This window comes from Mesocricetus auratus, unplaced genomic scaffold (genome assembly GCF_017639785.1).
Source record: "Mesocricetus auratus isolate SY011 unplaced genomic scaffold, BCM_Maur_2.0 Super-Scaffold_100691, whole genome shotgun sequence".
Lineage (NCBI taxonomy): Eukaryota > Metazoa > Chordata > Mammalia > Rodentia > Cricetidae > Mesocricetus > Mesocricetus auratus.
Window position 1 is genome coordinate 41426210 of NW_024429267.1, and position 25521 is coordinate 41451730.

A 25521-nucleotide genomic window follows, 5' to 3' on the forward strand; every position below is an offset into this window, starting at 1 on the left:
TAAAGTCAACAGTCGCTTTTATTTTGTTCTCTGTGTATGTGGCAACACACAGCAGTGAAGATGGACGCAGTTGGCCTGAACCCCTCAGGCCCTGGAGGCCAAGGGAAGCCCATGGATCTTGTGAGCATCTATTTCCATCACACTGGCAGCCCACCTCTTGGATTTTAACTTTTGTGGAAAGTGCAGGCTTCCAGGAGTCCTGGGGAGAGAAGAGAGATGTAGGGCATTCAGAACACTCTTATATTTATGAACTGTTTAGTGAATGGGTAACTCAGTGTAACATAAAGGTGCTAAGGTTTATTGTTCTGTTGTCCTGATGCATGTTGTGGCCCATTCTTCTGATGCCCATCTCTGCTTGCCTGCATGGCACCTGTTGCCTACTGCAGGGAGGGTCCCACATCAAGGATGGAGAAGCTGTAACATGACTTTCATACTCGGTGGCATTCTCTACCTTGTTTTTAATGGGTGAGGCTCTGTACCTGAATTCCTATAGCTAGAAGTTGTCCGGGAAGACTCTTCCCTGAGATTTTAAGGTAGATGGTGTCTGGTAGTCCTCAGCACCTTCTAAGCTGTATCTCTCGGATAGCAACTTAAATCAGGACCAAGACTCACAAACTACAATGGAGGACTAACCACCTTATACTACATAGATTGTCTCACACCTTCCAAATGCTTTCAAGTGGTTTGATTCATCCCAAAATGGACTGCAAAACTGTATTTTATTCTGTTTCCGTTCCTGGAATGTGGTGTTCGGGATAGGCTTGACAACTATAGCTAGCCAGAACTTTATTGATCATTATTGATGTTCTGCAGATCAGACCTGTCTAAGAAAATATTCTACAATATTCTCTTTGCTGTGGCTACTTTTCACTAAAATTGTAGCTGGATGGGATTAAGTAAATGATATCTTAATTTAGCTTAGCTGTAATTTAAATTTAAGTAGTCACATCTTGCTAGTGGTTGCTATATTCTATAAGGACCTCTAATAAGTCTGGTACCCTTTTTATCTTCTAAAAAATGAGATGGGATTACATACATCTAATAAGTTCACTGCCCTAGTGTCCTGGATCTGTGGTCCCATTGCTAATGTGCATATAACCCACCCTATTGTATATATTAGGCTTTATCTTGCCCGTCTGGATATTTCTTAGGGCCATGCTTGACGTTTCTATTATAACTGCCATTCCAGAACTCATCACTGGGCTTTCTTTGCAGCTTCTCCACACTGCTCATTCTACTCACGGGAGGTCGAGCATTTCCTTATGTTACCAACAGCTTGGACATATTCTTCTCCTAGGTATTTTTCATATGTGATACCATCAGGAAGTTTAAACAAGCATTTGGTGTCATCTCTGAACAGAAGGTCGCTGGTGTCAGATTTGAACATACAGAAGTTCGTAGTGCAGTCAGATACACCCCTTCCAAATGAAGTCTATCAAAAGAACAGAGAAATCTATGTGAGCATACAACCCTGAGCAGTGGGCAACACCTGCATAGCAGGAAGCTGAACGCTCCAAGCCAGCCCTGGGAACGAAGAAGGTACAGAATATGCCTTGGGAACTTTCCAGCCCCCTTGTCTGCCGTTTGCCCACCTGAACCTAAACCGGAACCTAAACCACAATGCCCCCACAGTCCTCTGTAACACCCCTTGCCTTGTTGCCCTCTGAGACTTCCCACCCTTCTCAACTACCCACTCCCACCTTTTCTGATCTCTCTTCCATTTCATGACCTAAGTGCCTTGGAGGTGCTTATAGGAGGTGAGAAGAAATATCATGCCCCTTCCAGTATTGTTGCCAAAAAGACATCGGATATGAACCCTCTCAGAGGCTTCATAGAAAGAAACCACTAGAAGCTAATGTCTGGATAAATTTTAAATTTGTCTTGGATCAGCCACGTAGCTTCTCCCAACCTCTCAAGGTTGTAAATGATGGCTCTAGAAGTCAGTCTAGCATTCCTGTCAAATACGAGGAATATTCTTTTTTTAAGTAATGTATTTAAACCTTTATATGCATTGGGGTGAAGGTATCAGATCTCCTGGAACTAGAGTTACAGACAGTTGTGAGTGGCCTTGTGGGTGCTGGGAATTGAACCTGGGTTCTCTGGAAGAACAGTCAGTCCTCTTAACTGCTGAGCCATCTCTCTAACCCCTCAAGGAATATTCCTTTTTTTTTTTTTTTTTTTTTTTTGAGACAGAGTTTCTCTGTATTGTTTTGGAGGCTCCTGAGTGCTAGGATTAAAGGCGTGTGCCACCACCGCCCAGCTCAAGGAATATTCTTAAACACTCATTGTTATCATCCTGTGTTCTCTTTTTAATTTTAAACTATTTATAACTGATATAGAATTTTAAAAAATCTACCCAAGAAGCAGAGGTTTAAAACACTGTGAAAAGGTTAAGTATTTTACTCTTTCAATATCTGTAACACTGACATGAAACTCTGTTAGCTAGTACAACATTATTTGAGACAAATTGAATGTCAAAGTAGAAACATCACTTGGTATTATTACCATGTGCTTTTAAAGGGGCTTTTGAAGACATGCTATCCTGTTTTGTTTTGTTTTCTTTTAAAACTAATGACAAGTTAGAGGCAGGAAGCTATACCAGAAGGGAGGGTAATGTTTGTGTGTAGAGGGACCCCAGGGATTAAAGTATTCAAGCAGTCCCCATAAATGTCCCCTCCCCACTGGCAGCCTGACCCTGACTGGGTTGTTCTGAGGGTGAGAGTCTTGTATTTTCCAGATTGTTATGAACCTGGCGTAACTGGTCTAAGCATGAGAGATAGAAATCACTCTGAGCCAACGTTAGGAAGCAGGATCAGTCATCTTCATTTTCAGAAAAACACACGAGAAAAATAAGGAATCCTCGAGTCAAGGTCAAAGGGGGCTGGAAGGCAGATTCAAGGTCCTGAGGACTCATGGGTCGGGTGGGAACTTGTCTGTAGTGACTAGGAGTTCCACAGAAGCAGAGCCAGTCTGAGGGATTTAGTCCTAGCTAGCATGCTGTGAGTCCGTCCATTAGACACTCATTTCCTAAGCCATTTGTGTGCGTTTCTTCACTCTGTTTTCATTCGCTGTTTCCATTTAATATGTGAAAAAGCTGAGAATGGAAATTTTAAGCCATATACGCCTAAGATGACACAGATAGAAAGCTGCCAAGCTAAAATTCAAACTTGGACATTCTGATCCATGATCCGTGAACTCCAAATTATAGTTTACAGAGAGTGAATGTACACACCAAAGCTTCGCTTAGCTCTGGCTAGGAGTAGATGGTGGGAGACCCGGGACGGTCCATACCTGCTGGTTAAGCAGCACTGTGCTAACCCGGGCTGCCTTCTCTTTCCGTGAGACCACAACGTGGTTTGGAGCTTGGGCCAGGTAACAGCTCTTGTACTCAGTCACCGGCTTCCTGCTGCCGTCAGGGCACAGCAGCTCGAAGTCTTTCTGCTTCAGACCCTGAGCCCATGCATCAGTGTTTTTTCCTGGGTAGAGAAAAGGGTGGATCAATCAGATCTGACCATTTTAGTTACTGGTGGGGAGGGTGTCACTGGCCCACTGGTGTGTGGAGAATCTGTGCCTTCAGGCCCACAGAAGCACAGGTGCAGGGTTATGACAGTGCTGGGAAGAAGGGACACTTGCTTGGTACTCAGTTAGAGATTACTAGTGGCCACTTCTTTCTGATCTTCCCTCTCAGCCACATGAAAAAGAGCCATGCTCTATGGGTGTTGTTTTAAAAAAAAAAAAAAGCCGGGCGCTGGTGGTGCACGCCTTTAATCCCAGCACTCGGGAGGCAGAAAGAAAAGGATCTCTGTGAGTCTGGGGCCAGCCTGGTCTACAATAGTGAGTTGAGACCAGCCAGAGCTACAGAGTGAGGCCAGCCTGTCTTGGACTACAATAAGATCCTAAAGTCTTTCTGCTGCAGGCTCCAGCATGGAAAGAAAGCGGATGCTCTAAGCCAGTTTCCCTGTCTCCGCACTGTCTCATCGCATCTCCAAACAAAAGAACTGTCCCAGAGGGGGCTTTCAAGTCGGCAACAACATTTTCAGTTTGACTTCATTCTAGTTCCAGGTAGAACTTTCCTGCCTCAGCTGCTTGCCTAATCTTTTCTGTAGTCTCTTTACAATAATCAGTTTAAATCCCTTTGCCCGACCCGAGGCTTTCCATGGTTCCTCCTGACATTTTATTTTGCCAGTTTTCATTTCTCTCCCATAAAGCAGGATGCAAACTTTCTCACTTCATTCATTGTTCACTCAACACTCTTTCCATAACTGGATAAATACTACATGAGACCAAGGCTGTCAGAATTTTAAACGTGTCTGCTTATAAACTAAAAATCCTCACTTCTGCATTCCCCAAATCCCATTGGTTGCTAAGACTCCAATCCTTGAAAACACAATTTGTGTTTCCATCCATGCCTTGTTTGTTTGTTTGTTATTCAAAACAGGGTTTCTCTGTGTAGTCTTGGCTATCCTGGAACTCATTCTGTAGACCAGGCTGGCCTTGAACTCAGAGATCTGCCTGCTTCTGCCTCCTGAGTGCTGGGATTAAAGGCATGCACCACCACTGCCTGGTTCCATCCACACCTCTTATACTTGTTTACCTATATAAAGGGTCTACATGACATTACAAGCTCACAGTTTTTCTTAGCATTAGATCTTAACATATATAAACTTCTGTAACTCTTTCTCAACTACTTATATACCTTACAGTTTTTTTCTGTACCATTATGTAAACTGAGGTCATTCTTGTAAACAATTGGACCTTATTCTATAGTGTGGCATACAATAGTGTTTTTAAACCAGCCCTCCATTTATAGATATTTGGAATATTTATATTTTTTGCTACTTCAGTAGTGTTGAGTTCTATCGCATGTGAGTATGCGCATGTAGATGTGGAGCAGTTAACTCAATAGTTTTAATATAACCAAATTGCTCCTACCACCCTAAGTGGTAAAGACTTGCATAAGCATGAGCAAGGCCTTGGATTAATTCCCAAGTACTGCTGTGGTTTTAGGAGGGACAAGGGGAGGGACTGGCAGGGAATTGTAACAATGATCTCTATTTAGTGTCAGAAGCTAGGAGAAGAGAACTCTGAAGGGTTTGCATGTGTGCCAGTGGAGTTTTCGATGCCAGAATTCTCTGCATAAAAACAGAAGCTTGGCAATCAGAGGTGCCGATGGAGATGGATGGTCAGGTCTCCTATATAAACTATGGACAAGAGGCTTTAGACTATGGAGTCTTTATAAAAAGTGAAGAGTCAAGGCCTAGAAATCAGAGACTTACCCAGAAAAGCACAAAAGAAATCTAAGGTGACAAAGAGCCAAGATCAGTATAACCCCCGGGGGCAAGAAAGAACCCCAGCAAATCCCAGTGACCCAAATTCTGGAGGGAACAAAAGACCGTATACACATACCGTCAGTGTTTTGCATGACAGTCAGGTGTTTCACAAAGGCTACATCTCCTTTCTCAACGAGACACCTGAAGAGGTCCAGATGTGGGGGAGAAAGAAGACAGGAGGTCAGATTGACACGTGTCATTCAGAGGCACCGTATAGATCCAGGTTGGCCACCTGCCATGGCAGCAAGTGTTAGGACCATTCTATCACTAAGCAACATGCAGAATAAGGAAAACAAAAGGCTCCAAGCTGCTATGCAGTTCCACAAGCTCAGCTCCACATACTACACAATTTTTTCTTTATTCATTATGTATGGGGAAAGGGCATATATGCACATTCTTGTGGGTTATGTGTGCACGTGTGTACATACATGCAGAGGCTAGAATCCAACATTGAGTATCTTCCCTGATCCATCTTTTTGAGACATGGTCTCCCACTGAACCCGCAGCTCCTCAGTTTGGCTAAACTGGCTGTCTAGTGAGCTCCAAGTATCTGCCTGTCTTTTCTCTATCTCATGCCCACAAGTGCTGAGGTTAAAGGCACACACATTCGTGACTGGTTTTGATGTGGATTTTAGGCATCCAAACTTAGGGCCTCATGTATGTGTGGCAGGCGTTTGCTGACTTAGCCGTCTCCCATTCTCTACATCCTAATTTGTGGTACAGCTTCTCAGTAGATTGATTATATCCTTTCCTCAACATGAACATGAACATGGGGAGCAGGGAATCAGGTACTGGTGATAATGCCTCATAACTCCCCATTATCTGAAATGTGGATAAGAAACTCTATCCCTTCAGAGTTTTGGAGGCCTGAATGCCTGCACAACATTTTTCAGAGACTGTAACTGAATCATAAAATTCAATTTGTGGTATCCTTAATCCATTTTTAAAAAATATTTTTTTAACTTTCAGGGAACATGTAGGGGTCTCTGTTTTGAGTCTTTGGCTTAACTTTTTCCTTCATTTTGTTATTGCCCCTCTTCTTCTCTCCATCCCTCTCTCTCTCATTCTTTCTTTCTTTTTCCTTTTGAGAAACACAGAAATATAGCAAAGCCTGATACACATGCCCTTGACTCCAGCAAGGCCCATATACATCTGGGAAGGGTGTTTCAGATGGAGAACAGAGTGTTCTCAACCACCAGACATCTCCCAGACGTTCCAAGAAAGAAATACCAGCAACATTAACTCTGTTGTGTATGGTCTTACCATTTTTACCGCGGTCCTTTGAAAATGGACATGCACAGGTGTTGAACTAGCATGTGCCTCAGTATCTACTCGCTAATCCAGGAAAATCAGATTCTTAAACAGTGGGTCCAGTCCTTTCCCCCTCTTGCTTCAAGGAAAATCATCTGCCTCTTCCTGCAGTTATCCAAAAGTTCTGTGGACAGTCGCTGAAAGGATGAAGTGACTATTGTGCCCTCAACTGATTGTGCTGTTTTCTTTGGAGCTGAGCCTGTCAGTTTGAGGATTGCTTATCATATCTGAGTTTTATAAGACATTTTGGAAAATGAGTATGTCTCTATAAGCACAGTGTGAGCCTTTTTCCTTGACCTGTGATTCTCAGACATGCTACCACCAGCAAACAGGACAAGGAAATGGTCAGAGGGGGGTGCATTTCAGGCCTCCTAAGTCCCGAGATGCTGCGTCCCACGTGCTCTCTTTTGTATAGTCACAAGTGTGTGCATGGTGTGCTTCATACTTTCTCTCACAAGTTTGTTTATTTATGGCATGTTGAGATGTCCTTTGTGTTTCATTTTGTTACTGGGAGGTTCAATTGTAATAGCGTTAACCATGGACTCCTGAACTACCACATAACCAAAGGCCTGAGGCACAAGAGTACACAGATGTCCTACAAAAATGATTGCCAAGGAGCCGGAGAGGTGGCTGGGTAGTTAAGTGGCTCTTACAGATCTGAGCTCTACATACAGATCCCAGCACCCACATCAGGAAGCTCAAACTGCCTGTCACTGTAGCTCTGTGGGATCTGACTCCTTCCTCCAGCTCCTATAGGCGTCTTGCACACAGCACACACACGCACATGTAATTAAAATGCCAATTTCTTAAGTTTAAAAAAATGATAGATATTCCATAAAATATTATTGTAGAGAGGAATTTAGAATTCATGTTCCTCGTTATTCTCTACCTCAAGATGCGTATGGTTCTTGATTATCATCGAAAAGCTTGAGCCAGACCCCTTACCCAGTATTTGGTTAACTACGGAAAGGGACCACTGCTTTGGCACTAGTGGCATTTGGAACTTGTTTAATTAGAGCTGACCTATGCATTGTAGGGGCTGATCTACTTCCATCTGTTCCATGCTGGGAGCACCCCCTGCCAACATCACCACAATCAGAAGCATCTCTAGACATTGCCAGTGTTCTCTAGGAGGCAAATTGCCCCTCAGTTGAAAACTGCTAAGCAGCATCCCCTGTCGGTCTCACTATCTGATAGCTGTCTCTATCAGGTAGAGCTCTGTGGGGACCCAGATGCCCCTTCACATGCCATCTCTACATTTGGTGAGAAAACCTCCCATCCTAATATGTTTAGCACTTAACAGATCAATAACATAAGACCTCACCTGGGTTCCTAAAAGGAATCTGGTCAAGACTAGGGCATTATTATACATATTAGGATTGGAAAACTCACCTGAAAGCCCCTGTGTAGCCAAAATATTTCTCTTTGCTGTTCTGAGCACATTTGTTTGGGCCAATACACAGGTCACAGAGAGTGGAATTCTTCTCATATCCAGGAGCACAGCCTTGACTGAAATATTCATCTGGACCAAAGAGCAAGAGAAAGTCAGTTCTTCTGTGTGTCAGTGCTAGTGGCTTACTAACACCTGACAGGGTATTAAATAATTCTCTCTGTAGTCTGCCACCCGCCAACCCAGAATGGCCAGACTGTAGGGCTTTGAAGGAAACCTATCAAGGTTGGGAAAGGATTTTGTGAGTCACCCGCTTCAGGGTAGAGGGGACACCTTGAACATCATGATGGTACCATCTCCAGTGTAAAGAATGAAGAAATTGAATTTCTAAGACTGTGCCACTGTTTTTGTTTGTTTTGTTGTTGTTGTGTTTGTTTGAGTTTCCTCTTTCATTTCAGAGCATAAAAAAGAACAGGGAATTTTCCCTGAGTTTTGGCTGCTTCCATGGCTGTGAAAGTTCAGGAGGTCTGGGGGTCCAGCGGTCAGAGGCCAGGAGCCTGTGCTTCCTGCCTATGGCTCCAGGTGCATTTTGTTTCTGAGGTACCATAACATCTTAGTTTAGAGATATGTCCTCATTTCCAGTCCCTGCATATGCTATGGCTGCAGAGTTCAAAGTCAGGGTTATACTTCTCTCATTTAAATTTGGAAGCACTAGGTAAGAAGACCTCAGGAAGCCAACATAAAGCAAAGTCATTGTCAGCCTCTGTCTGCTGGGATTCCTGCTCAGAAACTCAAGGAGGTGGAAACAAACCCCACTCAGGATAGTCAGAGGACACGTAGTAAACTGAAGAATCCCAAGAGCTGAGCAGGAGCTCAGTGAGATGACCAAGACCTTAAGAGACCCAGGAACCACCCCGCCCATAATCATATCCTAGAACCCCCATGGCAGGAATCGCTTAGTGGTTACCCATTTTGCTTTGATCCTCAGTAACAAAAATCTAATTTGATATGTGGTAGGTATGTGTAGGTAGGTGTACGATGGCACACCTAACATCTGCACAAAGGGAGGCCGGGCGTTGGTGGCGCACGCCTTTAATCCCAGCACTCTGGAGGCAGAGGCAGGTGGATCTCTGTGAGTTTGAGACCAGCCTAGTCTACAGAGCGAGTTCCAGGACAGCCTCCAAAACAATACAGAGAAACCCTGTCTCAAAAAAGCCAAAAAAAAAAAAAAAAGAGATCTGCACAAAGGGAAGTTACATCAAAAATAATTGCTCAATACCCAGAAAGCTCCTTTCAAACACTGGTCACAGCTGGTATAAATTTCCATTTGCTCTCATTCTTTGCCTGGGTCATTAATGCCTTGGCAACCATAAGATAAGCTTCGAACATGGAAATGCTATGATAGGAATTGTGGAGCAGAAAGAAGGAAGGAACCTTCAAGATCTCATCAGCCACGGACTGCTCACATCCGGTCAACTTCGTGGGAGAGAAAAGTAAATGTATATTCACTGAAGCTGTTTTGTGCAACTGAGACAAATCACCCTGACTCCATTCCTCAGCTCTTCTCATCCTTTTGATATTTCTTGGAGGTTCAGTTCTATGGACCTGGATCCCACAGCCTTCCTCATGACCCCTTTTCTCTGTGTGACAGCTCTGCTCACCAAACTTGCAGCTTTTGATCTTGCTGTACAGCAGGCCCATGGGGATGTTCCAGCCAGCGGTTCTGTCTACTGCGGTGTGGCAGGACTTCTTGCCTTTCAGATTGTTCCAGGTGATGTCACGGTCCGATGCCTTCACCACTGCCACAGCATAATACCCTACAGGAAAGATGCCCCCAAACAACTATTAATATCACTAGGGCCTCCCTGAGTATCTGCTTCCAACAGATGCCACTGTCTTCACGAAAGAACAAGGATGTTCTAAGTAGCACACTGTGTCATGAAAGGAGCTTCACAGCAGCTGACTCTGGTGTAGAAGAATTCCAAAAGCAAGAACTAAGATGACATAGTACTCCATGATTATGTACAATGTTTTTATATATCAATTTAAAAATAATATAATGAACTGGGGAGATGGCTTAGTTGGAGAAGTGCTTGCCATGTAAGCATGAAGACTGGAGTTAAGGCCCAGAACCACGTAAAAAAGCCAAGCGTGTGTGTGGCAAGTGCTTATAATTTCTGTAATAGGAAGATGTAGACAGACAGTTTCCTGGAGCTCATTGATAGCCAGCTTTACTTACTAAGGGGACTCCAGGCCAATGAAAGACCTTATCTCATAAAACAAAGTGGATGGCTCTTAAGAAATACCACTTGAGGTTGATTCTGACCTGTATATGTTACATCACAAACATGCAGATGTGCCCACATACACATGGGCACCCATAAAATGTATAAATGAATAGCAAAAGTATTAATGCATTATCATTATAGAAATGGCTGACATATAATAACCCTTACCTGTATGCATAAGGTTAAGGTTCTTGAAGTTAAAAAACCAGTAACTCACTTTCCAAAGTATTAAATCAGAGAAATGGATACGGAAAAGCAAATACAACTCTGACAGTTTATAAATGAACATGTAATGGGGTTAATCAGGCCAGACATCCTCTCATAAGGAGAATGTGGTTTTATACCAGAGTAAATATGCAAAATGGAAACACCAAGAACAAGTTTCCTGTCCTTTTCAATAGCACAAACATGTCCTCTAATAGGGTTAGTGATTCTGTTTTCTATCTTAATTCGTTCAGAATACTCTCTCCAACAGGAAACAATCCTTATTAGACACGGAATAGCAAAGGCTCTTTCTAGATGTGCTAAAAACTTGGAGGTTGTGCTCAGTTGCAGGGGTGAGGTCAGAATTGTACACTCACATTCTGGGGAATACAACTAAGGAAACAGCACTGGGGCTCAGCGCCACTTTGGTGTCAGACTTCCTGCTTGCTCTCCTGCTGTCATTTCAAATCCATCCCTAATCAAAGACCTAGCCTGGTTAGTCTGGTTCCTGGGCCCAGCCTGGTTGGACAGAAAATTTCATGCTCCTAGACATCAATATTTTGAAGCTCTCTACCCAGTTCTTCAAGGACCACATTCAGCAAGGTCCCTTGGCCTGTGCTAACTCCTGTGGAAAATTCTGGAGACTTTGAGTAATTCAAAATGGTAGGAGGGGAAGAACCTAGATTTGTTTCTAGGATCCTAAACTATTCATAAATTCTGAATCCCTGAACCCTCTCATGAGAGGACGAGACTTATGTTATAAAACAAAATGAGAAGTCCCATATCCAAATGACAGCAAATGTAGGAGCACAGGCATCCTGATCAATTACGACCCTCTCACAACACTTTGCATTCTGAAATCAGATCTCTCTTATCAACTTGCCTGACCATGTCCCCCCAACAATGAGAATTTACCTTTCAATGGCCAGGATTACCAGTTTCAACTCACCTTTTTCTTGGCTCATACAGTCAGTACTATCTGAAGGAAAGAAAATAAACCATTAAACATTTATGTATATGTTGGACGATCACACCCTTCTCATGAAGACACTGAAAATAAAAGTGGATAAAACTGCATACATCACTGGTTGACAATAAGGCTAGACCCTCCAGATGCTGAGAGTTTATCTGGTTGTTAACCTCTAGTATTCATTTGCAAGCTGCCTTTCAAGCGTCCTGTTCACTATGCACCAAGCCTACAGTGGGATGGTAACTGAATTCATTCGTCCTGCAACAAGGCATCAGGAAAAGCAAGAGTGCTGGACATTGCAAGACTTTGCAGACACCCACATGTCCTCTGCAGTAGGATCCCTTTTATACCAGAAGTCTTATAGCAGGGACAGAGGGCACCACCACTCTCATTCTTTAAGATAACTGTGGAGATTGTAGCTGAGAGGGTCCCAGAGACTGGGGAAGAGTGTGTAGAATATTATCTTAAGATTTTGCTGTGGAACGTTTGCTTTAATGATGCAAAGATGTGTTGCATTCTTTTATGTTGTTGTGATATATTATTTATGACTTATTAAAGCTTGCCTGAGGATTCAGAAAGCAAAATTAGCCAGAAGCCACAGAAGTCAGGCACGCCCCTTTAATCCTAGCAGCCAGTAGCTAGGGGGTGGTGGTACACATCTTTAATCCTAGGATTCAGGGTTAAGAGGTAGACAGATCTCTGTGAGTTCAAGGCCACCCATATCTATACAAGATTGATCAAGGTCTAAGGAGAAACAACTTACATAAAGATGCTCTCAGCACCTGGGATTACACCCAGGTGCTGGCAGGTATATAAGGCAGGAGCAAGGTCTCAGTATCAGGCATTGATTCTGCAGTCACACTGATGAGAGGCTTGGTGAAGAGCTTGTGGACCAGCCCTTTCGGTCTGAGCTTAAAGGTGAGAGCTAGTGGCTGGCTGCATTGCTTCCCCAGTTTTCAGGGTGAACCCCAATATCTGTCTCCGAGTCTTACTTTTTTGTGTTACATGTTGCATTTAACTCTGTGAACACCTCATTGGCCTAATAAAGAGCTGAATGGCCAGTAACCAAACAGGAGAAAGGATAGGAGGGGCTGGCATGCAGAGAGAATAGAGGGAGAAAACTGGGGAGAGGAAGATGAAGGAGCAAGAAAGGAAGAAGCCAGCCACCCAGTCACACAGCCAGCCACAGAATAAGAGGGAAAGTAAGATTACAGAAGTAAGAAAAGGAAAAAAGCCTAAAGGCAAAAGGTAGATGGGATAATTTAAGAAAAGCTGGCTAGAAACAAGCCAAGCTATGACCAGGCATTCATCAGTAATAATAAGACTCCATGTGTGATTCATGTGGGAGCTGGCTGGCAGGCCCCACAAAGAGCAAAAAGTAAAAAATGAACAGCCAACAACAGATGAGCTCAGGCAGGGGCACTTCATGGTGGCTGTGAGATAAACTGGGCTGTGGCTCTCCTCTCCCCACGACCCAGGAAGAAGGAAGCACAGAGGAAGACACTCACCATAGTTCTCTGCCATGACAGGCACTAGACCACACTGGCCTGCTATGTAGGCGTATCCTCCATCCAAGCTCATGGCATCAGCCTCTCCGTTCTGCAAAGATAGCAAGCCACAGCAAATGAAGAGTTGCTGTTTCCTGCATCACCCACCCTTCTAGGCTGTCTCCTTGAAAATCCTTCCCATCACAAGATACAGAGCCAGGGCAACAGTAGATGTTGGTACTAGACCCCCAAATGATCAGTTAGCCACACACAGATGCTAGCATACTTTTATATGTAGACTCAGGTTTTGAGTTAGCAGGCTATGCATTAATTTGGTTTGATTTTTCTTGCCCTGACTCAGACAAAAACAATAAAATGGGATGTATCTAAAATAATGTAATATTTTAAAATATAGATAGAAGAGCAGGACTGGTGGCCTGCTTTGCTTTGTGATGGGTAGTTTGGAAAGCATACAGCTATTTTTACGAGTTCAAAAGCAGAGCTGAGAAACTCTAAAAGGATCAGTTGACAGTGGCAAGACATCCTAGTATTGTCAACGGATGTTTACTTGTTTCCATATATTTGCTGGTTTGTTATCAACTACCCAACTGCAACCACAGCTCAGTTGGTAGAGTGCCAGCCTGGCATACCGGAGGCCCAGGGTTCTGTCCTGAGCAACCCTAAGCCTAGGAAGTGGCATACAGGCACATAATCCCAAAATGCCAAAGATAGAAGCCCACATAATCCCAAAATGCCAAAGATAGAAGCAGAATGATGGGCGTAGCAAGTCATTCTCAGCCTCAGTCAGTAACTGACCAACATCAGCCACATGAGACACTGTCTCCAAACACTACCACCATCAACAGCAGCAACTACAGTGTAACTACAGCAACACCAAGAGATTCAACTCAAAGAATTGCCAAATTGTGGGCGAGGGGGGAGGGCGCTCTGGACCAAGAGAAGGAGGTAGGGGCTTGAAAGCTTGGAGCTTCCTTGCCTTCTCCAGGCATACCACACTGGAAGAAATGCAGTGTATTCTCTAAGGCAGAAATACCAAATCAGGGCTTGAAAGACCTAAGAAGGGCTTACAAGATAAGATGAAGTGGGAGGGGTTAAGCAACCTATATGACACGATAAAAGAGTTTTCTCTGACTTATATGATGGAAAGAGGTGTTTATTTTCTTCTTTGTCCAGCTCAGGGTTTTGAAGATTCTCTACAGGAAAATAAGGAATACTATTTTGGTCAATTAAGTGAATGTGCACTTGCCTGAAAGATCAAAACACCCAGGCCTTCCACATTCATCAGGGGACATCATGAGCCCAGTGACACTCAGAAGGACATGGCTCAGATTACCCTCCCACTGTGCTAATGTAAAGAGCAAAGGGAACCTGGAGGAATCCTTTAGACCCACAAACTCTAAGGCTTGGAACCTCCTGGGGAGCTAAACTCAGACCATGAAAGCAAGGGTTCTAGAAAAGGGGTTTCTACATCACTCTAGCTACACTTGCTGACTCGGCCTGATAGTGGGCCCCCAGGCCAGTGTTGGGGACACTACCCTCGGCTGGCAGAAGAGACATACCACAATCTTGTCAATGCAGTCCTCGGTGGTCTCTGCTGATTCACACTCTATCTGCCCTCCGCTGTTAACGCTCCATTCATCACACTTGAGTCTCTCGAAGTGACTCAGAGCACACCACTTCACTGCCGCGTTGCTGCTGGGGGCTTCTGGGCCTGTAGTTCAAGAAGAAGAACCAGAGGTCAAGAAAGAGAAGGCCCTAGCTGCTGTCTGGGATATGTCAATGACTCTAACTGCTTCATGAGATTGATGAGATGAACAGATCCCACTCAAGGAATTCATAGTCGTCTGGGAAAGCAAAAATGGTAGACAGTTCAACTCTGGTTGATTTCATTTAAATTTAACTTTTCCTATTTTGTAAGATTTGTTTCTTTAATTTTAATTATGTATGTGTGTATGTATCTGTATGTGGGTTTGTACCCTCCAAATCCAGAAGAGAGCATCAGATCTTCTGGAGCTGGAGTTACAGGCAGTAGTGAGCTGTCTAACATGGGCGCTGGGACCCAAACTAGAGTCCTCTCAAAAGTCATACTTGTTTTTAACCACTGAGTCATTTCTCTAGACCCCAGGCTTTTCTTTTGAAAGGCCAAACTCTCTAACCTCAGGACACTCCAACATCTGAACACTTCTTTCTTCATTCTTTTTCAAAGAGCAGTTTTAACCAACCAGCTATTTCCATGTTCATTGTTTGTCATAGGTTTCCACGTGGGAGAATGTAAGCTCTGCTAGAGAAAGGGACACCCCCACATCATTCACCAGTGCACCCTCCCATTTTAGTAGTGTTATCATGGGGTCAGGAAAATGCATCTCCAGCAAAAGAAAGAAAGATACACAGATATATGATAGATGGATGGTAGATCGTAGGTAGATTGACAGATGATAGATGGTAGATAGATGGATGGATAGATAGATAGATAGATAGATAGATAGATAGATAGATAGATGGTGGACAGACAGACAGATGTACACATGCCCATCTTTTAGGCTCAGTCTCCAGATCACTGCCTCACAGGGCCTCAACCCTTGCCCAGGAGGGTCTGTTTGACTTTACTTTTTACTCTTTATTGTTGTTGCTAGTTTTCATTTTCTCACTTTGTAATTAGTTGTTTAGTAGTGTGACCATCTCTCAAACATGTGTCCTCTCCCTGGCCTGAAAGTCCCAGGACAATAGAATCTAATATGTGTTTTTAAGTCCAGCATCTAGCAGAGTGTGTGGCTAGATGTTTGATATATATCCACCAAATGCATAAATTATTAGGCAAGCCTCCAGGGTGAGATCAGCCTCCCTAGACCTATAGCTTTCTTATGCCTGTGTTGACCACAGTATTGGCAAGGCACGTGCAATCTGCAGAAACTTCGAGTTATTTACTTTGTAATAGTCTAATTGGCTTCATAAAGGGCATGGGAATACTGGCTTATGCGGAGGAAATGATACTAGGATCGGCCCAGGTCATTTAAAATGTGAACAGCCTTTAAAGCCCTTGGTGGCCTCCAGGCCCTCTCATGGTTGATGCCACCTGGCATCAGTCCAGCCCCGGGCTCACAAGCAGGACAGAATAGGGACATCAGAAGAGGCCAACAGTCCCCAGAAAGACTGTGGTTGCTTCTTGATCTTGCCTGCTCCCCACATTCCTTGGGGACACCTGGCCTTTTCTAAGTACTTACACTTTCCTTCCCGGAGGTTCCGAATGGCAGTGACATAGTTATGGCCGAGGTATAGCCTGTAGTCCATTCTTGGGGGGACCCTTAACAGCCCGATGGCAGAGTTCTTAAACAGCAGGTCTTTCTCAATAGGAGAGTCGAACAGTTGGAAGTCTTTTGATTTGCCTTTGCCAAAATGTTCCTGTTTCCAGAGGTGGGAAAAAACAGAGCAACAAACAGCAATAGGGATCAGGGAGGGTAAGAAGCAGGACTGAAGGCAAGAACACGGAAAAACTTCAGGAAACTGATTTTCAAACCGCGGGAGACCTGGGGGTACCAGGAAAGAAGGCATCTGGGCTTGCTCTCGGACACCTATCACCTTCTTTGTCCAGTGCCTCGTGAGGACCACCCCTCGTTCTCCTTCCTGTGCTTCTGAGCTGCCAGCTGAGACCAAGGAGTGAGTCTAGTGCAGAGGCTGCCACTGGATGGTGGCCTCTTAAAATCTCGATGGACAGATGAGTAGGCTGGACTCGAGGAAGCTGTCTTAGCCAACCTCTGCCAAGAGGCACAGAACTGGCAGTGGAAGCCAGTCCCTCTGCAGCCAGTGTGTGTGTGTATGTGTGTGTGTGTGTGTGTGTGTGTGTGTGTGTGTGCATGTGTATGTGTGCACATGTATGTGTATGTGTGTGGGGGGGGATATAAAGAGAGATTCTCTTTCCTTCTGAGTTACAGGAGAGCCTTCTGGGATTTTTCTCTGGGCCTTGAGGGTCTACCTTAGATGGAAAGGAAACCGTGTCACTGATCAAAAGATGGTGGATATTGATACCAGAGAAGACACCTGCTACTCTACAAGGAGCCCCAGCTGAGGATGCTGGAGAGGTTGGTAATATACGGCAGGGTCCCCACTGTGTTCTGAACATACAAAAGGACTGTTCTAGTATGTCCAGATGTCAAGAAGATCTGAGCACAGAGTTGTAAGTAGGGGAGAGGATGGGGGGTGGGATACCTGGGCCACTTTGAGAATCTCCCAGATCAAGTCCTCCTTGCCATCCACAGTCCGAGCCACAACTGCGTGAGAAGGGATCCGGGCCAGGTAGCACTGCTCAAACTGATCCACTGGCTTTCGGGTATTGTCAGGACAGAGCAGCTCATACTGATCCCTATCAGCCTTCTGTGACAGGACCTCTAAGGAGGACAAAGTTCAGGTAAGCCCGTGGCAGACTGAGCTCCTCCCCACCTTTGCAGTCCTATTATCGTAGACGCATGAGCCGAAGGACCTAGAGGGATCTCTGAGGGCCAAGGAACATGCAGGAAGATGAGCCCACATCCCGGTGAAGGCTTCTGTGGACCGGTAAAACAGTGAATGCCGCCATCCCATGAGTCTGAGCTCAGCAAGATTGCTGACCAGCCAAGGTCAGCCAGAGCAACCTCCAACCCTTGGCTATGGCAAATTTGCCCTAGAGGTAGAGCCATTGTGTGGTTTGAGTGACAGAAAGAGGTCCATGAATCTAGTGGAGGCCCAGAAGCGCCTGCCTTTGCCCATGTAGGCAATGGTGGAGAAACCCTGCATGCTCACGTCCACCTACTATGAAAAGGGCGCAGGGAACCTGCCAGTCTTTTCCCATCGCTTACCAAATATGGTTGTATGCTTGACAAAGGCCACATCCCCACCTCCATCTTTCAGACACCTATGGGAGAGAAGCACATGAACAAGGACTCTGGTGGTCTGCTGGCATCCAGAGTGCTGCTGTGAGGGGAGACGAACTCACACAAGCTGAGTGCCCCAAACTGGCAGAAAGAAGGTGACGACATCGTAATGTAAAAAAGCTTCAGATCCCTAGTACAGAAGATAGTGGTGTTTCTACCCTGGCTGTGTGAGCTTCAGGGTATAAGCAAGATAAAAAGAGGGAGCAGAAAACCAGCCACGTGACACAAAGTCCCCTCTAACCCAGAAGCTACTTGCAACTGCTGCTTGCTTGGAAAAATCAGTTTTCACATCCCAGGGCAAGTTCCCACACCCCAGGAGGAGTTGGCCAATGCAAGGCAGACTCCATGTTTTGTTTTCACCTTTGTTGTTGTTGGTGGTGGTGGTGGCGGTGTGTGTGTGTGTGTGTGTGTGTGTGTGTGTGTGTGTGTGTGTGTGTAGGATCTAGGAGGAGTTGGGGGAAGGGAAAGCATATAATCAAAATATATCACATGTAAAAGATAATTTTTAAAAGCCACATGTACTGTAGGGGTGGTGTCAGGGGATTGTCCGTGGTTCACTGCTGTCAGAGAGCATGGAGGCTCTGTCACATCCCCAGGCACTAGAGGCATGTTAGTCCCTTCAGATGCTGCCCAGCTTGATGCAAAAGCTCTGAGGAGAGACAGAGGACTACCCGAGCAGGGCTTGACCTTCGACATCACATGAAGGGGAATATAGACTAGCCTGGCCTTGAGAGTTCCAGGTTGTACCAGTGCCTCCTTGGGAGAAGTTTAAGCCCCCTAGATGCCTTCAGGCAGGTGGGGATCTGCTTTGGGTCAGCAAAGAACCTCCATTTGAGGACTTCCAGCATTGGCCACCAGAGTGGCGATCTCACTCACTTGAAGGCGCCTGTGTAGCCAAAGAATGGTTGAAGAGAGGAGCAGCCACAGCCGGGACACAGTTGACACAACTGGGGAAAGGCCACCGGATCTGCGCAGGGGACACAGCTGCCGGAGAAGAAACTGGCCACAGCTGCTCAACACAAAGTAGACAACCAGGCATAAGCACACTGCCATCACCCAGCCTGGGCTTGGGAGGGAACGCGGAGGCGGGAAGCGACGAAGCCCGCGAGCACAGTCCTGGCTCTGCCTTGCAAGTGCTAAGCAGGACTTCTCAAAAGGAGTAGTCTAACCCCTGCCCAGCAGCTACCCTCCCAGGTACACCAGCCCGTACTTCCTGCCAGCCACGGCTCGCCCTAGGCCTCTGTCTGCCCACTCTGCTCCCAGATCTTTTCGAGAGAGGGCACCTCTGGGGCCGGTAGAACAACCTAGAGAGGTGCAGGACCACCTCGTGACCACCAGGTGGCTCCAAAGCACCCTCTAGCAGAATGAATCCCATCTCCAGACAGGAACTGGAGGTGGAGGGGGCGGGGCAGGCCCAGCTGTTGTGAATATGGAAATCCACTGTGGACCCATCTGCTCTTTTCCTCCCTCCTCGGGACAGCCTCTGCTGGGGTATTGGGAGCTCACAACAACAAAAGCGGCTCAGCTACTGCTTCCCATGGGCAGCTGGCGCCTCGGACCTGCCGCTTTCTAGATGTTTCGATCTGTCTCCAGCACCTTTGAGTTCAGCCTACCTGACTGACTAATCATGACTGCGTGACCTCAGCAGAACGCCCAGAGTAGAGGCGACAGCTTACCCTTCTCAATGGGTTGGCGAGGCTCCGGAAACTGACAGAAAAGTGAGCCGATGGGGATGTTCCACCCTGCAGACCTGCCCAGGCCAGTGTGGCAGGACTTCTTGCCTTGGAGCTCGTTCATGTTGAAGCCTGAGCCCTTCTTCACCACGGCCACAGCCAAGTAGGAGGTTTGTGGCTCTGAAAGGGAACAGTGTGAATGGAGGACTTTGACATGGCACAGGGAAGCGCCAGTCACCAGTGCTTGGTTGGCTCTGACTGAGGGAAGAGAGACCCAGGGTAACTTAGGTGGCGTCGGCTGGTAAGAAGCCAGAGACACCTCTGTAGGCTTAAAGACTGAAGGTGCACTTGTAGCGTCATTCCAAGAAAACACAGGGTCAAGATGCACCATTTACCCTACTCTTGCCAACCAACCCCAGGTCACCAGGAGCATGGAGCTGCAACAACAGAGGCTCACATTCACTGCCCACCTCTAAGTATTTTATGTCCTCTGGTGACAGGGACAGTCAGAGTAACCTCAGAAGACCTTTCGGACTGTTGGGCTCGCACTGTGTGCCACAGGGTGGATTCTCCCATGCCCATGGCAACTGAGGCTCCAGGGAGGTTGGACATATCACCAGATCCAATGAAGGCCAAACTGGACCCCAGGCTACCCTCTTTGTACAATGAGGATGCCTGACTCAGAAGGTCCATAGTAGCCTTCAACCAGACCAAAGTGCCCAGGTGCTTTGATTTGGACCTGGAGGACTAGAAGATCTTCTCATTCCCCACTGACTCCCCCCAAAGAGTGCTTGCTAGAGTGTAATGCCTAATACCTGCCTATGAAATGAGAGTTAATGTCTACTAGGAGACAAAGCCACAATACCCCTCTTGGGTCCTTGTGGAGAACTTACTTTCAGGTGTTCCGTAGATCTCTGCTGCAACAGGCTTCAGGTTGTTGGGAGTCAGGCCTGCCTCATACACCCACCCGGCATCCAAGGTAATAGCATCTGCTTCACTTCCCTAAGAGAGAGCCATCCTCAGTGAAGCCCTTGCTTCCAAAGAAGACTCCCTAAGCCAGAGCAGATGGTGACAGACAAATGTTGCCCATAGGTGTAGGGCCAGAAAAACCCAAGTCTAGCCAAAACACATCCAACCCTTGGTTTGATCCCATCTCTGTCAAAAGCCCACTTCGGTACTGTTCACATTTGTTCAGCCTAAGAGAAAAGAACGGAGTGTTTTTTTTTTTCTTTTCCCTGGTGATATGTCCAGTGCTTGGCCCAAAATACCCTAATGTGGATTTACTCTCAGCACTTGTAGAAGCTTGGCCTGGCAGGCTTGGTGGGAGAAAGGGTCCCTCCTTCTCCAGAGATGGACATGTGTATCGTAGGTTCTGACACGGTTGTGTTGAGCACTCAGGGGCCTGTAGGTGGTTCTTTTATCTGTTTTCATGCTTGACCACACAGAAGGGTCCTTTGTGCATAGACCCTTATGTTTTGAGTGGTCCAGTCAGCTCCTCTGTGGGTGCTGTTGTGGAGTTGCCTCCGAGGAAGATGAAAACCTTGAAGGCTCTTGGCTTTCCACTGACTTGAGACTCATGGGTTTTCCCTACAGTCCTGGGCCCATGAAACAGTCGGCGCTAGCTAACATGCTACGGTCTCACACACACCTGTTCTCCCAGAATTTGGTAGACACGCAGGAGGATTCAAGGTCAGGGCCATCCTCTCACTCTCATTTCTGGTGTAATTGTCTACTCGGACACCTGACAGCACCCCCCCCAATTCAAGTTTTACAGGTGAGCAAAAACAGTCATATAAAGGTTAAGCAACTTGGGCGTGTTGCATGGCTTCTAAGACATTCAGCTGGGATTTGGGGCCAGATAGTCTAGTTTATTTCTTATCGTTGTTACTTCAACATTGCTTGTTTACTTTATGCTTTTGTGAATGGTCAACTTTTTTGGTATTTTTGTTTGTTTTAAGGCAGTTCATGTATCTATGTTGATTTTGAACTCATGATCCTCCTGCCTCAGCCTATAAAGTACTAGAGAGAATACATCCCCATGGCCCACTGGATTCTTGTGTTTAAATCAATAAGCCACTTAAACTATTCCAACTACATCAACAGCTTCTTTTCTCTTTCCTTAATGTCTTTCCTTTAAAAAGATCGAGCAAGGTTTATTCAAAAGTAGAGCACTCCCCTGCAGTGGGGAGGAATCCCACAAATTGATTTCCCTTTACTTAAAGTCTTAAAATGAGCCCATCTGCTTTTGATCTAGAACACTGGTTCTCAAACTTCCTAATCCCAGGGCCCTTTAATCTCCTCGTGCTGTGGTGACCCCCACCATAGAATTATTTTGTTGCTACTTTATAACTGTAATTTTGCTACTGTTATGAAATGTAATGCAAATATCTGTGTTTTCCAATGATCTTAATTGACCTCTGTAAAAGGGTTGTTCAACGACTCCCAAGGGGGTTGTGACCCACAGATCAGGACCGCTGATCTAGACACTTGAAAACAGAGCTCTTACTGATCTATTTTTAAGGCAAAACTATTGTGATCCAGGCAAACCTGGCCCCGCCTCGCACCTACCTGAGTATGGCAGGTGTATGTACCCTGGATCTTTAAAAGAAAGACTCCACCCACTCCTTCTCCCCCCCCCCTGCCCCTCTGAAGGGACAGACAGGACTTTTCTGTCTCTCCCTTCCTCCCTCTCCCCCTTCTGTCCTCTCTCTGTGTCTCTTTACCTCTTTTTTCTTTCCTTCCCTTATTTTCTTACCTCCCCCTCAATAAAACTTTCAATATGAGTCATGTCTACAGGTCTCTGTTTCCCACCCCACCCCTGCCACTTTATTCCTAACAACTATGGCTTCATGGTCTCTGTCATGTCATAGGTAAGTAATAAGAAAGTATGTCTAAGTGAAATCAACTAATGATAAAAGTCAAATTTTTAATGGCTTTGGTTACTTCCTTGCCATAAAAATAGGTACACACATTACCACTGTGGCCATTTTAAAATGGACACTTAAGTTGTTGTGAAACCATCACCACCATCTATCTCCAGAACATTCTCATCTTATCTACCCTGACTGCTCCAGTCCCCAGTAATGGACACACACACACACACACACACACACACACACACACACACACACACACACACACAATCCCCTTTAATATATCTCCATCAGGAAGGACAGAACATCTGTCCTCCTACCTCTGTGTGAAAAGGGAACCCTAAATATCTAACTGCCACTCAGCCAACACTGCTAGCCTCACCAGGTTAACTCTGAGTGATCAACACAGGTGCCTTCCAGAGCACATTGTTCCTTGCCTTATCGACAGTAACACAACCTCTTCCATCTCTTATTTTTGATGTGATTTGAAGAACAGCAGGGGTTGACCACCCCACACATCGGCCTCCTCCCTGACCTCCATGTTCCACGATATGCCGTGGAGGCAGCGGGACTTACTGAAATGGCCTTGATGCAATCAGCATAGGAGGTTTTCTTCACACAAGCAAGCTGGGGACCATCAGCTGGAAGGAAGGGTTTCATGTGGTCACGGAAACTGACACACTTGGTGTGTTCATGCTCTGACACTGCACACCATTTTACGGTCTTGTCGGGGACAGCCAGACATAGTCCTGCAGGAGAGAAGGAAGATGCATAAGGAATCCACTCTCTGTGCCAGGGGAGAGAAAGCACCACACCACTTTCCAAGGGGCTTGATGGACACCTCTCCTCTGCTGCACCCCCATCCCACTCCTGTTGGCGGTCATGACAGAGCGCAGGCTCTGCTGCATTCTGACACCAGGAACCGAGAAGTGGGCTCACCCAACAGCCTCTCATTTTCCCACCTAACTCTGGGCTGTTTGGAGGGATGGAGGCGTAGCTGAAGATGACAGACAGCCCACTCCCCTCCCACCTCCTTGGCCCGCTGCCATGGCTCAAGGGTCCACATCCAAATGTGAGCTTCAGTGTGCAAGTACTATTCTCAAACACCTTGACACGAGGTTCTATACTACAACTCTGGGAATCTAGGTAAAGGGATGGCATTTTTTAGAAACAAGATAGCTGGACTCAGAGTGATGTGGGATTGTCCAGTGTCACCCTGATTGTTAGCATCCAGGACTTTAAATCTGCTGGCCAGGCCACAGAGGAAGATGACAAGTTTCTATTCTTTGCCTCTCTGTGGGTGGTAATTAGAGAATTCACCCATGATACTTTTCAGTTATCTTCTGCTTGGAAATAACTAGAAACTCCCTTCTATTCAACAGGCTTCTGCTTCTACCAAATGTCCCTCAATACTTTAACCTTTTTTGGCCTTCATTTATAGAAACAGCTGCAGACAATCATGTGCATAACTATTTGTGTGCATGTGCTTATATAAGTGTGTATATGCGTGTGCATGTGTGTGTGTGTGTGTGTGTGTGTGTGTGTGTGTGTGCGCCCACACATGTGCAGATGGATACACATGGAGGCCAAAGGGCCACATGGGGGGTCTTCTGTGTGATTATTTTGAGTCAGGGTCCCTCATTGAATCTGAGCCTTGCTAATTGATTCCACTAGATTAGCTGACTGTAAATCCCTGGGACCTTCCTGTACCCATGAGTGCAGGACTCTGAATTCAGGTTCCCATGGTTACATGGCAAACATTTCCCCAGTTGAACCATCTTCCCAACTGTGTCACCGTTAAAATCCGTGTGATGGAGAGATGTCATCCATGAGATTGGGCACTCCTGACGTCATTCCACCTGTTCCCTTTCAGGCAACTCAGCAGGACTGACTTACTGACCCAGCGAGGTCCACAAAGCACAAAGCATGGAGTCGGGTGGGTAAGGCCAACGGTCCCTCAGGATGGGTTAAGGAAGGACAACAGGCAGACTGGGTGCCCCAACTCCTTCCCTTTATTTCTCCCTGGGGGGGGGACCAAATGGCAGATTTTCCCTAAACCACCTCCCTTAGCCTCTCCAAACTAGCTCATCTAAATTGTAAATTTTGTCCTTGGTCATGGGCCACTGTGCACAGACACATGAGGTGCCCTGAACGGACAAGTGTGGAAGCCTCTTTTAAGTTGATAGTTTTCCAGGAAGGCCAATCACTCAAACTAGAAGGTCCCAACAATGTGACCAATGCTAACTACAGTCCAGCTAGAGCAGGATTGTGGTCTACGAGACACCAGCTGGAGAGGAATCATCAGAGTGACCTCACCAGCACCTGACCCTCCCAGGCAGGCGATGTCATGGGAGAAAGAAATATAGGCATGATTTGGACTCAACGATGTCACGGGAGAAAGAAATATAGGCTTGATTTGGACTCAAGTATTCTGCCTTCAAATCCCACAATGTAGTCTAAGCCACCAGCGCCAAAGGTGTCCAAGGGACATCAGACAAAGACAAGATAGCAGAGTAAGATCCCAGAAGTCCTGATTATCACACCAATCTAATTGGACTACACTGGGAGGCTCGGTATAGTGCCCGGGTAAACTCGTTAAAAATTTTCTAACGTATCATAGATCATGTCTGCTAATCCCTGGAGACAGCCTGAGGAGCGCAATAAAAGGTAGAGACTGCATCAGGACCCCAGATGCCTGAGGATCAAGGCTATTCCTGAGCTATTGAAGAAGGTGGAGCTGCGGCAGGGGCTTCCAGCCTTTGGCTTGCAGGAAATGCAAAGCCAGCACCCCGCAGTTCTCCCCTGCCCACACTCACCCAGGGCAGCACAGGCCAGCAGGGCGCCCACGGCGGACCTCATCCTCCCGGTGTGTATGGCGAGGAGCGGGAAGCACAGACCGACCCGCTTCTGCACCGCCTCTCTGTGACCCGCTCCCCTTTATGCCCGGAGGGGGATGGCTGGGTGCAATCTTTGACCTCCTGTGTTTGCACAGCCCAATTGCCCAATCACCCTCACCCACCCCCTTCCTTTCTTGCCCTGATGGTCACCTCATTTCCTGAGCTGTGAAACA

The 25521-nt window shown here is 46.1% G+C and overlaps 1 protein-coding gene across 1 annotated transcript; it reads right to left on the minus strand.

Moving 5' to 3' along the window:
• LOC101828182 (serotransferrin) lies at window positions 1–25425 on the minus strand. Its single transcript, XM_013114897.3, has 17 exons — window positions 25268–25425; window positions 23028–23200; window positions 20472–20580; window positions 19582–19758; window positions 18782–18914; window positions 17831–17886; window positions 17205–17383; window positions 16223–16400; window positions 14561–14712; window positions 13002–13092; window positions 11473–11502; window positions 9693–9848; window positions 8034–8163; window positions 5407–5471; window positions 3292–3476; window positions 1243–1432; window positions 1–199 (listed from the first exon to the last, which is right to left on the minus strand). Exons 1-17 carry the CDS (start codon window positions 25308–25310, stop codon window positions 165–167), a joined length of 2082 nt encoding a protein of 693 aa, XP_012970351.1. The 5' UTR covers window positions 25311–25425; the 3' UTR covers window positions 1–164.
• Between the last annotated feature and the right edge of the window lie 96 nt (window positions 25426–25521).